At 38.1% G+C, this 16549-nt stretch overlaps 1 protein-coding gene across 4 annotated transcripts in view; it reads right to left on the minus strand.

The window, feature by feature from the left end:
- LOC113139694 (breast cancer anti-estrogen resistance protein 3-like) overlaps nucleotides 1-16549 on the minus strand; it is a 57244-nt gene that overhangs the window by 37636 nt on the left and 3059 nt on the right. Inside the window, exons 3-4 of one of the 4 annotated variants that reach the window (XM_026323089.1) lie at nucleotides 12580-12607; nucleotides 7694-7808 (exon numbers count right to left, since the gene is read on the minus strand). In XM_026323089.1, coding sequence (XP_026178874.1) covers nucleotides 7694-7808; nucleotides 12580-12607 — 143 coding nt within the window. Of the gene's footprint in view, nucleotides 1-619; nucleotides 771-7693; nucleotides 7809-12431; nucleotides 12608-16549 lie in introns of those variants that run through there. The other 3 variants (XM_026323090.1, XM_026323092.1, XM_026323091.1) reach the window with 3 other exon arrangements.

Consider the following 16549-nt stretch of genomic DNA (forward strand, 5'->3'; position numbering starts at 1 on the left):
TAAAGACATGTTCTCAAAAGTCATAGAAGCAGTCCCTCAACCTGTCAGCAAGAAAGTGAAGCCTTTAATAAAGTATTTACATTTACTGTTTTAACAACTGATGTCATATAATGACTACTTGTAAAAAAAAAATTATTATAATACACCTCATAAGCAGAGAATTGTATTGAATCACTTATCTACACAGTAAAACACTTTAATATATTGGAAATCCAAGATACACAACTTTACTGAGCAAAGTTAGTCAAAACACAAGTAAACTAGAAAAAGAAATCTTGATTAAACAAATACCACTGGTCTTATCTGTCATAATTCATGTAATTATTTCCTGTTGGGATTTCCACAGTTAGTATCACCAACTTCAGCAACCACAGTTACACCCAGTGCCTTGGGAAGGCAATGTATTGCTCAAAAAGTCCCGGAGTAAATCTAACTTACTACAAGCTGCAAACAATTTAGCCAAATGAGTGGAGAGAAGAACAGCTAAGACACAGGGACAGGGAGTGTATTAAAATAAACAGCCGCCAGAGTAAAACATCACACATCCCTGCACAGAGCTACTCTATAAACATGCATAATCACATCAACACAAATGAACTGACACACATTTCACTCCTACCTGTCACAAAGACTTTTTTCCTTTTTCCTCTTCGTGATATTTGCTCTTATCTGTCTTTTGGCTTTATATACTTTTAGTGAATGTATTGCCTTTCATAGTTTCAATAACTGGCTGACTGACCGGCTCAAAGACTACACACTCACTCCTTCAGGCAGGCAACAACAAGTAGTGCTGCACAATCACAAGCCCTGCCCTCCTCTTTCTTTCTCTGGGGAGTGATTTGTGAAAACTCAGCCCCTCCTCCTGCTCTGCTGTGCTTGGAAGAAGTTTTTTTTTTTTTCCAGCCGAGTTGTCTCTTGCCCCCCCAACACAGAATAAAACTCCCCTCGTCCCCTCTCCTGCACCTCCACGTCCTCTCCTCCTCCTGTGTTCCTTGCACAAACTCAAAATTTTATGCTCCACGTCTTTTTGTTTGGGACCACTTACACCAACATCACCAATTAGTCTGGTACTTAGACAAGGTATGGATGTGACCTAATGTCACTATTTGCAGCAAGGGGATGAAATGAAATGTGATCAATGCCTGTTTGTGACTTGTTGGACCAACTTGAGGTGCACTTTAGACTTAGTGCTGCATAAAATATAAATCAACTGAGCATTATAGTTTAAAATGTACTTCTTATAACACAGCTTCTCAAATATGGGAGGAATGTTGGCAAAAACGATTATATTTCATCTAGTGAAGCAGAGGAAAAAAGGAGAAGGGCTCTACTTGTGTCATTAGATCAGGTATGAGGTCATGTTGAGTGTATGTGTGTGTTGGCTGGCCCGCAGGACAACACTCTCTCCTGTTATTGTCCTGTTCATCTGTATTGTCTAGAGTTGATAACACCCAGACGTGTGTGTGTGTGTGTGTGTGTTTCCCCTCAGACAATACAATGAGCCCATCCTGCCACTATGAAAGCCAAGATGATCAGAGAGCCCACATTGGACACTCATGTAGACACCCACACAAAAACACTGCCACATACATGTAGGTCTTTTGATCTAGAGCTATTCACACAAAATTTGCTAAGATGGTGAAAGCCACTGAAAAACATGAGGGTCATAAATCCCTGTGATAGCAGAGGAAGATTTGGGTTTTTATAACCTTTACCACTCTGCATTATAGATGTTACTATATTAAGAAGAGGTAAATGGCAAATGCATTCTACTAAAGACAAAAACAAAAATAAAAAAGGGAATATTCAAACAAAATCGACATCTAAAGCAAAAAAAAAAAAAAAAAGGTAGTAGGTTCACACACTCAAACCAATAAGAATTTAGCTCAAACTAGTCCATATCAATATGGAATAAATGCTCTGGCTATGTATTTTTCACCCATGCTGATTCAACCATGTTTGAAAAAATATTAGTTCTTTCAAATCTATTCAAATTTGGCCACACTGCAACATCAGTAAGGCAGGTGACACAATAATATAAAAAATGAAAGACTAAAATTTGAGTGCTGGCAATCTCTCTTGAACAGTTATTTTCTGGTTTTGCTTGGACTTTCTACTGCAGTGCTGTGGGCCTGAGTTTTGTAACGCAATTGATGATAAGTACGGACAGGTCCGGTGTTTGTATTAATAGTTTGCATCACTGCCAGTCTTTTAGTGGCTCCCACTCCCATCCAAGGAGCTGGGACCCCCACAAGGGGTCATGAGATTTACATGTAAGGGATGAGAAATAATAAACAAAATAATGCCACTAATTTACTATTATTTTTTATTTTCATTTTATTTTATCTACCCCGTACCCCTTAACAGATTGAAGTAAAATAATCTAAGGTGGAAAGGTCATACTTTTAATTAAATTCTTTTATCATATATGAAGTCCACAAATAATCACCGAAGCTAGTTTCTAATAGAAGGCAGAGTCAAAGTAAAATCAAAAAGTCATATTTCTAACAAACCTCTGAACAGATGGTTAATCAGCCGTGTAATATAAAGACCATAAGGCACTGGGATTGATGATCTAATCATTATATAAATACAATTTTAGCCTATTAACAGTAACAGTAACTGTCAGTGTTAGCAGGGACCATTAGTCTGAATGTCAAAACCAATCATAGAAGTTACTCCTGGACTTCAGTGGATGTGGAAGGACTGTCTGGCAATAATAAATTTCAGCTTTAGCTGGATGCTTTTTTTCCCGCTGAGAAAATCTCTGCACTATTTCACATAGTCATGTAAAAATTCCTGGCACATTTGTGTTTGTGAGGGTGGTATTTCCAGAAAGCTGTGTAGTGAGTCAGTAGTGTAATCTGTAATCATCTCCTGAATCACCTGAGCCCCCCAAAAAACTGGCAGGGTCTGTAATTTGAGGGGGCAGCAGAACTGAACTACAATCTTTGACTGACATGCGCCCTTTTGGGCTTTCCATTTGTACTAGTCATTATCTGACACAGCTCACAGCTCCTGGACATGGATTCATTTTGGTTGCTCTGAATATCTCTTTATAAAAGTTCAAGAAGAATACCTCAAAGCAAAACACGGTGTCATTTTCTCCCCTGGCAATTCACCACATTTTTTCTAGACGTTTTATGCAGAATTATTCTGAATTATTAACACTGCACATAAATCACTCAAGATAAAAAATGATTCTACATTTTCAGAAAAGTCTAAAGAGCAATATATTACTACTTTTTAAAAATATCCATCCATCCATTATCTATACCCGCTTAGTCCTAACCAGGGTCACAGGGATCTGCTGGAGCCTATCCCAGCTCTCTTTGGGTGAAAGGCAGGGGTACACCCTGGACAGGTCACCAGTCCATCACAGGGCCACATAGAGACAAACAACCTCACACACTCACACTCACTCCTATGGGCAATTTAGAGTCACCAATCAACCTGACATACATGTTTTTGGACTGTGGGAGGAAACCAGAGTACCTGGAGAAAACCCACACAAGCACAGGGAGAACATGCAAACTCCACACAGAAAGGCTGGGTTGCAAAACCAGGACCTTCTCGCTGTGAGGCAACACTAACCACTCATCTACCGCGCTGCCCCTGCTTTTTAAAAATATGTAGAACAGAATTAAACTAATTTTCTGTACTTCCTGTTAAAGTGTTTCAGGCCAAGGCTTCCTTTGCCACATTGGCACTCAGGAAGCATAGCAAGTTGGCACAGTACCTCGCTGAGTCACTCCAAACACTGACCACCACTCCACCTCAGGGCGCCAGTGTTTCCCTAACCATTAAAGAGATGGGTTTGGCTTTCCTTCCTAATGAAATGTGAATAATTGGATTTAAATGTTAGTTTTATTATAATTGTCATTGAGAAAGACTTTTACTTACTTTTATTTTGGTTTATTTTCAGGTAAAGTAGTAGTACTCCCATATCTTCTCAGTATGAAAGGATGAACTGTGCATTTCATCCTCTCCTGTTTTCTCTCCTCTGCATTCCATCCACTCATCATTTCCCTCTACCTCCCCTCTTTTCTCCTTCTTTACTCCCATATTCCCTGTGTGTGTCTTAGAAGTGTGAAGTGTAAACAGTTCAATCGTTATTCCACTCCTCATTCCTCTGGATGTAACCTCAGGGTTGTACAACAAAAAAGCCAAAGTACTTGTTCAAATCAGTTTGCTCAGATAGAATAAAATCTAGTACTTTTTCTAAGACGTGATAATGGTTTCTGCTGAAACATCAACATCCCATCCACATGATGCTCATTAGTTATTTTAATTAACCAGCTCTTACATCATTAGACTCTGTAAAGGTTGTAACATGCAGCAGTTTATAGCAATTATGAAGAAGCAATATAAATTCTGCAACAAGGCACCTCCCACTGCAAAATAACTTCCACGATGTGCCAGCTGTACTTTTCCTTAACTATTTATAATTTCTGGATGTCCGTGTCTTGAAACTGAAATTCCAGGAATTGCATCTTGACAGTACCAGTGATAGCAGAATGTTGACGGCACAGTTGGTGGTGCTGATACACACAGACAGAAACAGGAAAATGTTTATAGTACACTTAGTATTAACTCTAGGTCATTTTGGTGAGTTTATCAGATTCATAAGTGAGATTATCCTGGTTCAGCTTGTACTCCTTGGTAGCATGTAACATAAACTATCTAATATGTAAAGGTCAGACTTGAAAATCTCTCCCAAGCACACACAGTCAAGGAAATCTCTGCATAACCCACGCAAAAGAATAATTGTTTTCATGCAAAGAGTTAATTTGACATGAATTGTTCCACATCTGCACAGAGCTGTTGCTGCAGTTGTTAATCACAGAGTGGGGGAGAGGAGTTTAGATCCAGTTAAGGTCATCTAATTTTGGTCCTTGCATTACATATCTGCATTTCAGAACAGATTTCTTTCTCTTAACATTTATTTATTATAAAAATTATAGTTCAGCTAAAAAAAAAAAACACTCAGCTTGTAAATAATGTTTCTGTGTCAGCCTCAGATGTTAATTAACACTGACACATCCAGCTTTATGTTTATTGGGACAGGTAAATAAATATTTGGCTTCCTGTAAAGATCAACACTGAACCATCAACAGCTCAGGAATAGTTCTAGTGAGTTACTATGAATGTCCACAGCTACGTATTCTGACACCAGGGCAACATCACTTTCCATGACCAACACAAACTAGAAAACAAACTGCCCTCATTAAACACCTTCTCTCACTCACACACTCTCACATTCTCTCGCACACACATGCACCAACACACAAAAGGATGTCATAGTATAGCAGTCTTTGTCTGTGCATATTCTGGCATTTACATTACTAACTTCCTTAGCTCATTAAATCCAGGAAGGGCCAAAATATATCTAACCTGTGGACAAAACAGCTGCTATAGCTCAGAAAGCTAAGCTGAGTGTATGAATGAATAAAAAAAAAAAAAAGATGCATATACTGTATGAAATTGCTTTCTAAATCCATGAGTAGCTCTGTGGTTAAAAATTAAATGCTAATATTAATACACTGCATGCCAAACAAGCCAACAAATCAGCAACAATGGGGCTGTGCTTAGAATGTGTAATTCATGCATCTTTTAATACTCTGACCTGTTTGATATGCAGAAAAGCAGAGACATCCACACTTATTTTTCCAGAGCTAGACACATGATTAACTCTATCTCACTAGATGTGGTTGTTTTTGTGCATTACTCTGAAAGTGTTCAGCACGTGGTCCAAATTGCAGTTTGCGAGTGGAAAGCACTTAAATGACATGAAACTAATGTTGCTTTACTGTGTGTAAGAGTACTTCAGTTTATGTACTGACAATGGGACAGAATTTCCCATTTTCACTTTAATCAAGCACCAGACTATAACTTCACATCAATGCAATGCATCAATCTCACTTTTTTAATTTTCAACTTAAAATTACAAACAAGAATCTTGCTAAAGTTAATGTTTGGAACATAATGAGTACCTATAGAAACATAACCTCATACAAAAATGCCTCAACTATGTGAAATATGAGTATGCATGTGCAGGCTTTACTGATGCCTTGTATTTCACTCTCTAATTGTTCTAATTGGAAGATCTTTATTTCTCTGATGCATTTTAATTCCTGCCAACAAGGAAAGTACCTGGCACATGCAAACACACACATATACACACATCCCTGTTCTAGCCACGTAATCATACACTATAGCCAGCAAGCAAGATTATGATGAAATATGTGCCTGGGCACAGTGTGTGAGTATCCCAAAGGTTCTCTTACTGGAAAGCTCTTATCTGGGTCCAATGTTGACATTTCTGGAAGATGCTGCATGTGTGTTTGTGTGTACATGTATGTGTGCGTATGTACAGTATGTGTAAAGGGTACCATTAGCTGAACAAATCTGGCCTTTGTGGTAATGATAGGGGGGGGCAGGCTGCCAGGCAGACACATAATACCACAGTAGTTGGTGGCTGAGTGATTTCAACTTGAGGCTGTTTCACCTCAGCAACGGTCCTCCACCTGCAGGTTGGGGCTGTACTGGCGGTCGCAGAGTGATCTCAGAAAGGTCAAATAATAATAATGTCTACATATTTACAGATTAATTGTCAATACCAAGGTGTTGGCGGCAGTGTGACTTTTAATACAGTCATGTTTGTCAGACGATGAAACTCAGTCACTCGGTGTTTCCTGATTTTTCATTACTAGTCATAGTCAGGTCAAAATTGTCATTTTCCATGTAGGGCAGCATGCCCACTGTATGTACTTTGAAATGTAAGCTTTGGTTTTATTTTATTATGTATTTTGCTGTCCACAGACACTTGGATTTTGCACCTTCATGTAGACACCATATATGGAAAACAAGACAATATAAAGACTTTATAGAGGCAATTTAATTAAAATATAAAAGTATAAAATAACATTAAAAAAAACTTCCTTTAAGTTAATATATTTGTATTGAGTAATTTTTGCAGAATTCAGTTTATGGGGAAATTTATGCTGGAATGTCTATCCTTTAATCTCTCATACATGTTGCTTGTTTCTAGCAAGTCAAATCTTCCTGTGTGAGTAGTTTTCGAAGATAAACTAAAATAATTTCTTCCCGTGGCTCAAACTGGACTCATGCATGACTCAGTCACCAAGACAACAGTTAGATTTCACAGTGTAATGCATGGGAAACTAAGCAAACACTATCATATACACACACACACACACACACTTTAGAAGTGATTAGACCCAGCAGGACTGCAGGCCTCATCACTCCTCTTCTCACTTACTGACAGCCTTGGAATTGTTCACAGTTGTGTGTGTGTGTGTGTGTGTGTGTGTGTGTGTGTGTGTGTGTGTGTGTGTGTGTGTGTGTGTGTGTGTGTGTGTGTGTGTGTGTGTGTGTGTGTGTGTGTGTGTGTGTGTGTGTGTGTGTGTGTGTGTGTGCATATGAGACACAATATTATCCTCCAGCAGACAACCCCCACCACCAACAAAAGACAAAAGACCCCCCAGGCATAAGCATGCCTTTACATGACACTAATGCTATCTGTCTCTGTCTTTGGGTACTAAGAGAGACAGACAGAGAGATGGAAACGTAGGGACTCTGACACAGAGCCAGAATCAACAAGTTGATGGAATAGATAAGGAAAGATAATCTTTGGCCAACCATGTGTCTATGTGGGGGTGTACTTGAATACCTCTCCTCCTCTCTCGCTCCTGGAGGAGACATAAAGAAGTGAGAAGGTGCAGGCGGTGGAGATGATTGTGGACTCCAAGCTCCAAAAGATCATGCTCCGTTAGGTGGAGAAGGTCCTGGAAAACATAAAAATACTAAGTCAATTTGCGGTGAAGGTGCTCTAGATAACAACCCGTGAACTTAAGTATCTGACCACTAGTTTAGATAAAGGTACAGTTTGTTAACAAACTGGTCTTCTTGAGAATCCAAATGGTGGATTGGTGTTCTCTCCAGAAACTATGGAATAACATTCAAAGCTTCAGTGCTATCAACTTAGTCTCTAAGACTCTAAGATGAGCTAGACTGTCATACAGGAAAAACAGTGTTTGGTGGAAGTTCAGTAACACACAGTTCATTGTGACAATTTAGTGGTTCCAGTAATGCAAAAGAAACAACCGGAGACCCCTGATGACCTCCTATTCTCCAAAAGTGTGCCGTCTCCTCCCTGCATCCTGTCATTACAGATTGTCCTTAAAACACATACAAACACACCCTGGCTCACTTCAACCCTCACTATGGTATTAACATAAACGACCCCTAAAATAGTGTAGTTATGGAGAGCCACAAAGTCTTTGAACCAAAACGCAACCTTGTGCAGTAATGGAACAACACAAACACACACGCACATGTAAATGACACACTGTGTCATCACAGGACACTCCCAGCTCAAACCAAGGTCTTGTTGTTTTGGTTTCTTAACAATACTGCTATTCTGTTAGTTCATCACAAACACTGCTCTATTTAGACTACATAAACATACAGTGGGCAAACTCATGAATACAGACACACGCACACAATTAAATCAGTCACTCTTAGTCACATACAGCAAGTTACAGACATCCACAACCACACAAACATATCTGCATACCAAAGTAGCCAGTTGCACACATACACATGCATACAAACACATTTAAGGTCTCCCACTAACTAACGTGTGCATACAGAAATGTGCACATATGCACACAGGAATTTTGCAGAGAAACAACTGTTTCAAAATAACAAGAATGTCAATAACATTTGCACCTGCATGAAAACAAACATACAGCTCAGTAAGAGCATATTAGCAGGTTAAAGAAGACACTACATTAATTCTGTTAATGTTACAATGACTAACAAATACCATCTGTGTGTGTGTGTGTGTGTGAGAGAGAGAGAGAGAGAGAGAGAGAGAGAGAGAATGATAACACATAAGAAGCCTAATCTATTTCTCACTCTCTTGACCATTCTCATTTCTTGTCTAACAGTACGTTGACATGTTTTCTTTGTTCTTTCTTTGCTGCAGATCATGCAGAGCTGAACGACAATATGAACTCTCATACACATCATATAGAGAGTTGACATAACAGTTGTTAATGTTGGTTTTGACTTTGTGAATGTTGTTGCAATGATGAAAGTGCAGACGAATGCAAAAAACAAGTGATGCAGGGCAGTTTGGACATTTTTAAAACAATAACTCAGAGCTTTTAAAGCCTCCTTCAACTCGTTGTTTTACGACTGTTTCATATAATTCTCTATTACACTAAGTCATGTGACAAGTGACTTTCTGTGATACTTGCAAGCCATGTGAATGCATCCTAAATCATAAGGCAGAATCACCAAGGGGAAATTTTGTTTGTGCACAGGAAGTCACCCACTGAAACTGAAGATAAAAACCAGGTTCGGTGGTGTCTGGACTCGTCTGTGGTGCATCTTAAAAGACTGTAACCCACAGCTAATATATACAAACAAATATATAAGACAATATTGGATACAATGAAAAGAGTTAGGAGAAATTTGGGCAAAGCATGCCTGTAGCTGTTCACAGTGTTAATGTTGTTGGCTGAGTTGGTATTACCACATTGAATGTTGTGTTAGGCTGTCTGGATGGCTAGAAGGCAATGAGCCACATATTGTTGTTATAATATTCACAGAAAGGTTAGCAACGCTGCACTGAGCTTATTATGCATAGAGGATGGTCGGAGGGAAGATGGAATATGGCTCTTCAAACTCATTCTTCTTTTTGCTGGAGTATGGTTCTTTAAATCTCATGCTTAGTTTTGCTGCAATAAATCTGTGCAGATATGCTTAAGAGTAAAAGAACTTTCTGCATCTCCGGTCATCAGCTTCATGCATATATTTTCAATAAATTACAGATCTTTCCTGAACTGAAGGAACTGCATTCAGTTCACACTGAACGTTACTTAAGTGTAGTTTTAAGATTATAATGTAATTAATGGAGAATTTATAAGAGAACGTTTTGTAAATCCTGCACAAAAAAGAAAATTTTAACAGCATAATGGATAAATGACACTAGAATGACATCCTTGTCTTATCCTGTTTTCTCTCCATCTCTCTCCTTGCTACTTTCAACATCTTTTAAATAGGCTTTACCCATTTCGTCTTTACTAATTACACCAATGCCTTCTGGGTAAACATTATAAGGAGATGAATAATTCTTGTTGTCTAATCAATCTAATTTCTTAACCAATGACTGTGTAACATTCAAAATGAAGTGGGCTAATGGCTGGGTTGTAAAACAGCCAACCTGTCACTGTCTTTTCACTCTAATAGGCCAGTGATGAAGTTTTACTGTGCTGCTGTTGGAAACACTCTTACTAAAAACTACTCTTTCACTTGGCCTGTTTTGAAACATGTTTCGTACATAACATAATTTCATCAAATATTTACTGTAATCACCTTTAAATAGACATGTTAAAGGAGTTACTTCACCCAAATGACAAACATTTTTTTTTAACTTGGAGTCTACATGCTGTATTATTAATGCTACAGCTTCTCAAAAACTTACTAAAAGGATGTTGTTGGTGCTGGTGGTCCCTCCACTCCTAATGGCATCAAATCTGAGTTTTTGTTTCATATAATAACCAAATCAAAACCATAGAGGTGGCAGATAAAAAAAGGTTCATATGAAATTTTTTTTGCCATATGTAGTCAGGATTTCAATGACAGTGTCATTTTAATGATAAGGGTACTCATATGGGTATCACCATCATCTAAACAATTCCTACATCCTCCTAGCTCACTAAATTCACAGAATATACAGTGGCAAAAACATAAATGAATGAATCACCTTCATTAACAGTATGAATTTACAGTATAATTTAAATTTAAAGCCAGATCTTCAGCAATTCTAAACAAATATGAACTAATACATAAATGATTGCATTGTTCTTTTCCATATTGAATACATCATTCAAACATTAACATTCACAGAGAAAAAATCTGAAACTCTAGGCCAAAAGCTAATTAGACTCAAGAATTGACCGGGAGCCCAGTCACTGAAACAAGGTTGGAGGTGTGGATTAACAGTACTTTGACTCTGGGAAAAAAAATAAATAAATAATAAAAATGTTCAGTGTGCTATTCGCAAGAAGAATCTCCTTGCATGTGAACCATGACTTGCAAAATGGAGATCTCAGAAAACATAGTTTCAATAAAGCATTGTTCACAGGCATAAATTTAGAAAGAGTTATGAAGGAGTTGCAGTGACTTTAAATATTCATCAGATAGACAGACTCTCCATGAAGGCAGAACATTTAGTACTGTGGCTCTTCTCCCTAGACACGTGTGCCAACAAAGATGACTCAAAAGGCAACTCAGAACACTCAGTGAAATCAAAAATATGTCCAGAGTACCAGCTAAAAACTTGGAGCTGGAGCTGCTTAACATATCAATATGCGAGTCAACTATATACAGCTTGCGGTTGGAGGGCCAAAAGTTTGCCAAATAGCACCTTGACACTCTATAAGGCTACTCAGAAAATATTTTGTGGACCGAAAAACATAAGGCCAAATTAATAAATTAAAAAACAAGCAGCATATAGTGTGTTTCATGTGAAAAAATACATACATATAGTACCAACATGAAGGCATCATCACATCAGTAAAGTACAGCCAAGAGAGTATCATATTTTGGGAATGCTTTGCTCGCTCTGAGTCTGGAGAACTTTCCATCAACCAGGGAATATTAATCTGCAAGTTCACCGAGGTATCTTACAGGATAATGTCAGGATGACTGTCCACTAACTGAAACCCAGTAGAGGCTGGGTGATATAACAGGACAATGATCCTTAACACTGAAGAAAATCTCCTAGAATGATGTCCAACAAACAAACCGATTTTGAAGTTGCCCAGTCAGAACCCAGACCTCAACCCAAGCAAGATGGTGAGGAATGAGCTCAAAGAGCTGTTCATGCCAGAGATCCTAAGCGTATGGCTGAGCTGAAGCAGTTCTATGAGTAAAAATGGTTTGAAACTCTTTGTTGCAGATCTGATTCATATCTACCAGAAGCATTTGTTTGAGATTACTGCTGCCAAATGACGTTCAACAAGTTATTAAATTGAATGGTTCAAATAAATTTCTGCTTTGTGGCCGTTATATGTGTGTGTTTAATCAAAGAGACAAACTAATAATTATTTGCACATTATTAGCTTAAGCACACTACTTGTCCATCTTAAAACATTTGTGGAACTTATAATTGGTGTTACCCTATATCTAAACTTGAAACAAGCTAATATTTTAAATGGTTTAAATACTTGTGTAAAATGTTTCTTTAAATCTGAGGAGGACCAATGATATGTGTTGATTTCTTTGCTCTGTACTTTGGGAGTTGTTCCTGTAATCCAGGTACATTAACTCTACCGCTGCCTCAAGAAACCTTGCTGAAAACATGTTGTTTGTACATGTACATCTGCTCACATTACCTCTACACCATCATATTCCTGTTCCAATGCTGCGCAGTACTGCGGCAGTCCTAGCTGGTTCAGCCATCGGGAGATAGACTGGTGCTTCATGGTGACACATTTACATACACAGGCATAAATGCAGATGTAGACACTCACTGCCACTCACATAGTTCTTTTCTCGCTTCAGACAGAACCTAAAAACAGAGAATGAGTAAAAGATCAGTGGAAAAATGACAAACTCTTTAACCTCATTCAATAGATTCAATGTTCATGCAATTACAACATACAATGTAGTTCAAAGTGGGAGACATGCAAACAGACTAATCATCTCTTCTTTGCTCAGCAACCTTTCAAAAATAATGGCACTGGAATTTGCCAGTTTATTTATAGTTGGCTTTTGGAAAGTGGAAGACATGAATGATAGATGTTCACAACCTTGTAAAGGGCTTTGGGAGAATAAACTACGAACTATAATCACTTACAAGAGGTGGGGGTTTATCTGAAAATATAAACCAGTTGAGTCAGTGCAAGACATGCTTTGACCGTTTGAGACGTGGGACAAAAAAAAAAAAAAACAGATTTATTTTACAGTTGAAGCCAAGTCTTATTCTTTATCAAACTAACAGGCGATTAGCAGCAACACTACAGACACTCCATGGTGTAAACACCACTGGGTGATGATGTCTCAGTCTCAACAGAAGGCTGTGACTCAAACTCTGTCTGTATCTATGCTGCCAGCCAAGATAGTCACAAACACTAAACAGAATGTTCAGCAAATACTGGAACTTGATACTGGGAATAAGAGCTGATATCACCCCAGCATCCCTATTTAGTGGTCACTAGCATTACATTTTATTGTTCAATTAGGATATTGAGCTATTTATTGTAATATAGTCTATTGATAGAAACAAATATGCTGCTGGGTCTGTCTTTTAGGTAACAAAGCAAACTAAATGCCTGATAAATGAAGATTATTCATCACACTGAAATATAAAAATGCCATATAACTAGTCCTGCACATAATTTATTGCCCACTGTCCCAGCAGTATTAAAGGCATAGCTGCCACATTATACACCCCATATAGTGAATTCTCTTACTTACACGTTTACATCATTTTATGTTTGATATCACTGAATTGCTCACCCATCTATTACATCAAAGTTTAACTAGTATGTATCACCCTAATCCTGTAAGTTCAAGGAAATGTTTATACAAATATATTGCACAAAAAAAAAAAACTTAACTGATGTAGAAAATTTGCATTACAGATCTGTTTTATATTGAAATAATCAAGATCCAGATCAATAGGAGACACATTTCAGAAGATGAAAACAATAATGACTGCTGTATTTAAGTGCATTTGTAAGGTATTATGTCACTATGTCCTTTGTTTATTGTGTTACACGAACGGCAGAGTGCACATGCATGTAGTTGCTGCTGCTGTCATTGAATTTTATGCATGTATTTGCATACATCTATATGTGTGGGGACATGTCATTGGAAAGACAGGACAATAAAAGCTTCACTGGGCAAAGATACAGTAAGTGAACAGTGAGCCCACACCACACCCAATTACATTAAGTGATGTCACGACGATGTATATGATGTCACTCACTGTCACAAAAAGTTGTTGGACCCCACCACAACCAACCACTTCCTAGGATCTGTTAGCAGTTATAACATACCCACCATCTTTTAATCAAATCAATGTAACACATGGATGTGTTATGATCTAGATAAGAGGAGTCATTCATACAGTATATGGGCTCCTGTAACACCAATTCCAATTTAACCTAATGGAAGAATGGAGGTCATTTAGGAGGATGAATGACCTCTATGTCCCAAATGCGATGAGCTTATAAGCAATACAGTGCCGGGCATCAGGAGGAGCACTCTTTATCCTTCACTCTGAATGCCAATTTAGTGGGCTATGTTACACAAATGATGAACTGTAATTTCTACTTGGTCTCACTTTCTGTATGAAAGCCAGAATTTCTTTTTCTGACAGCTGATGGCTTATAATAGATGAATAATAAAACTGACATTTACAGACATCGATAAATGGAGTCCTTCAACAAGGAATAATATGTATTAACTTTGCTGTACATACAGTTGTACAATGACTATAGTTGCACAGAAATAGGTTGCATGAATAAATAATAAATAATCTCTATTACGTGTAATTTTGAATTTCAATGTTTATATCTTCATATAGTTAATTTGCTGAATATATCTGATATAGTAATAACTAAACAAATGTCTGACAATTAATACACTTATACAAATATCAAATACCCTGCTTTACCCATCCTAATATACTTTTGTCATACATGTGCTTCAAGCACCATGCTGCAGTAGTATATGCACACTATTAGACAGACAACTAGTTGACCGAGCTTAGTTGAATTAGCAGCCTAAACTTCAAACCTGAGGGTTAAAACCTGACAAGATGTTTTCTAAGGCTGCACTTTGTAAGCTCTCCTGAACCTGCACTTTTTAGATTTTCACTGTCAAATTTTCCCTCTGGTGTTATGATGGGTACACGTCTCAGTAAAGCAAACCAAAATCCAACTGTCTACACCACACTCCAGAGCTTTGTTCAAAGAAAGCACAATATATTTATGATTACCATACTAACATGTATGCTCAGATCTTACAACTTTAATGATTTGGCTTAATTCTGAAGCGTGTTCTTCAACAGGATCACAATGAAACCTGGGTTGGCGGCACACTACCTACATCCCCCAATACCCAGAACATTTCGTGCATCTTTCAGCCAGATGATCCATATAACCACTGAACTAAACAACACAGACTATTGAACAGCTGTATGTCATTTAAAGTGTTGAGGCATTTCCCTGATATTGTGAGCGGGTTATCTTGTAAAATTTCTACAAGACTCCACATGGTTTGGTAGAGCTTTTCTTCACATACAAAAACAAGATTCAATCTGAAGACTCAATGGAAAAAAAAGAATTTAAGGGAGATTACTTGCTAGAAAAAAAAATAAACCAGAAAAACATGCATTTGTTGCATGTCCATTGGGGAAGTCAGATTTCCTTTTCTGGACTTAAAAACAAACACTGAATGCCCTCATAAGACAGGAACAAATCAGTGGGGATGCCACCAACTGGCCAAACAGAGGTTTCATTATGTGTAACTCCTGGGGATCTCTTTTGCAGAGTGCTGGCTTTTTTCTTTGTGTACAATGGAAAGAACATGACACATACACACTCCCAACCGGACTGACACGATGAGAGAGAGAAGTAGTAGTCAGTACTGATGAGTAGAAAAGACGTGAGTGCTTAAGAGAGGTATTCCCAAGAGAACCAGTGAACAAGTTCACTATCAAGAAAGTTGAACCCATAGTCTGTCCCTGGAGAATTTTTCTTCCTGCCCAGAACAATCCAACCTCCTTCTCCTCGCCTCTCCCTGCTGGTTTGACCTCAGCCATTTCCCATGACCACATCTCTCTAGAGCACCATCATGGTATCCATTTTATTACAGAATATAAATAGAGCTATTCCAGCATACCATTTACTCAGTGATCCAAACAGGCTTGAATATTTGACATATACTCAACAAATACCAAAGCAAGTATGGCAAAGAACAAATGCAAAGTCAAGAAGAGCCAAGATAGCAGAGGACAATTTCCTTTTTACACAGTCACTCTCTAATGCCTGTATTGGCTTCCTTTTATAGTCCAAGGGCATCCATTTTGTCAATCACATTAGACTTACACAATCCAACCAATTGAACTAAGCTGCAAAAATAACATCAGCATCATCACCAAGCCAATTCCAGCGCCTGTTACTGAGTCAGACAGCAGGGTGTTTGATTATTTCCAATGAACGATGACACGCAGAAAGCAGAGATTGTTTTATATTTACAGTCACAGGAAACTGTGCTATTATTTCAGTGGGCTGGTAAAGTTGCTTCCTATTTGTCTTATACAGTTGATACAAAAGACAGGTGCTAAAAAAACAAATATGAAATCCACCCCAGGCAGAATTCAATCACATTCTGTGAATCATGCAAATCTCACGGTTGGTGAAATGGAAATGATCTGGTAAATCCAGCACTGATGTGACTGATTCACATTAAATGTGCCACATCAAAAGCACAGAACAGCATC

The sequence above is a fragment of the Mastacembelus armatus genome, chromosome 4, assembly GCF_900324485.2.
Source record: "Mastacembelus armatus chromosome 4, fMasArm1.2, whole genome shotgun sequence".
Taxonomy (NCBI): Eukaryota; Metazoa; Chordata; class Actinopteri; order Synbranchiformes; family Mastacembelidae; genus Mastacembelus; species Mastacembelus armatus.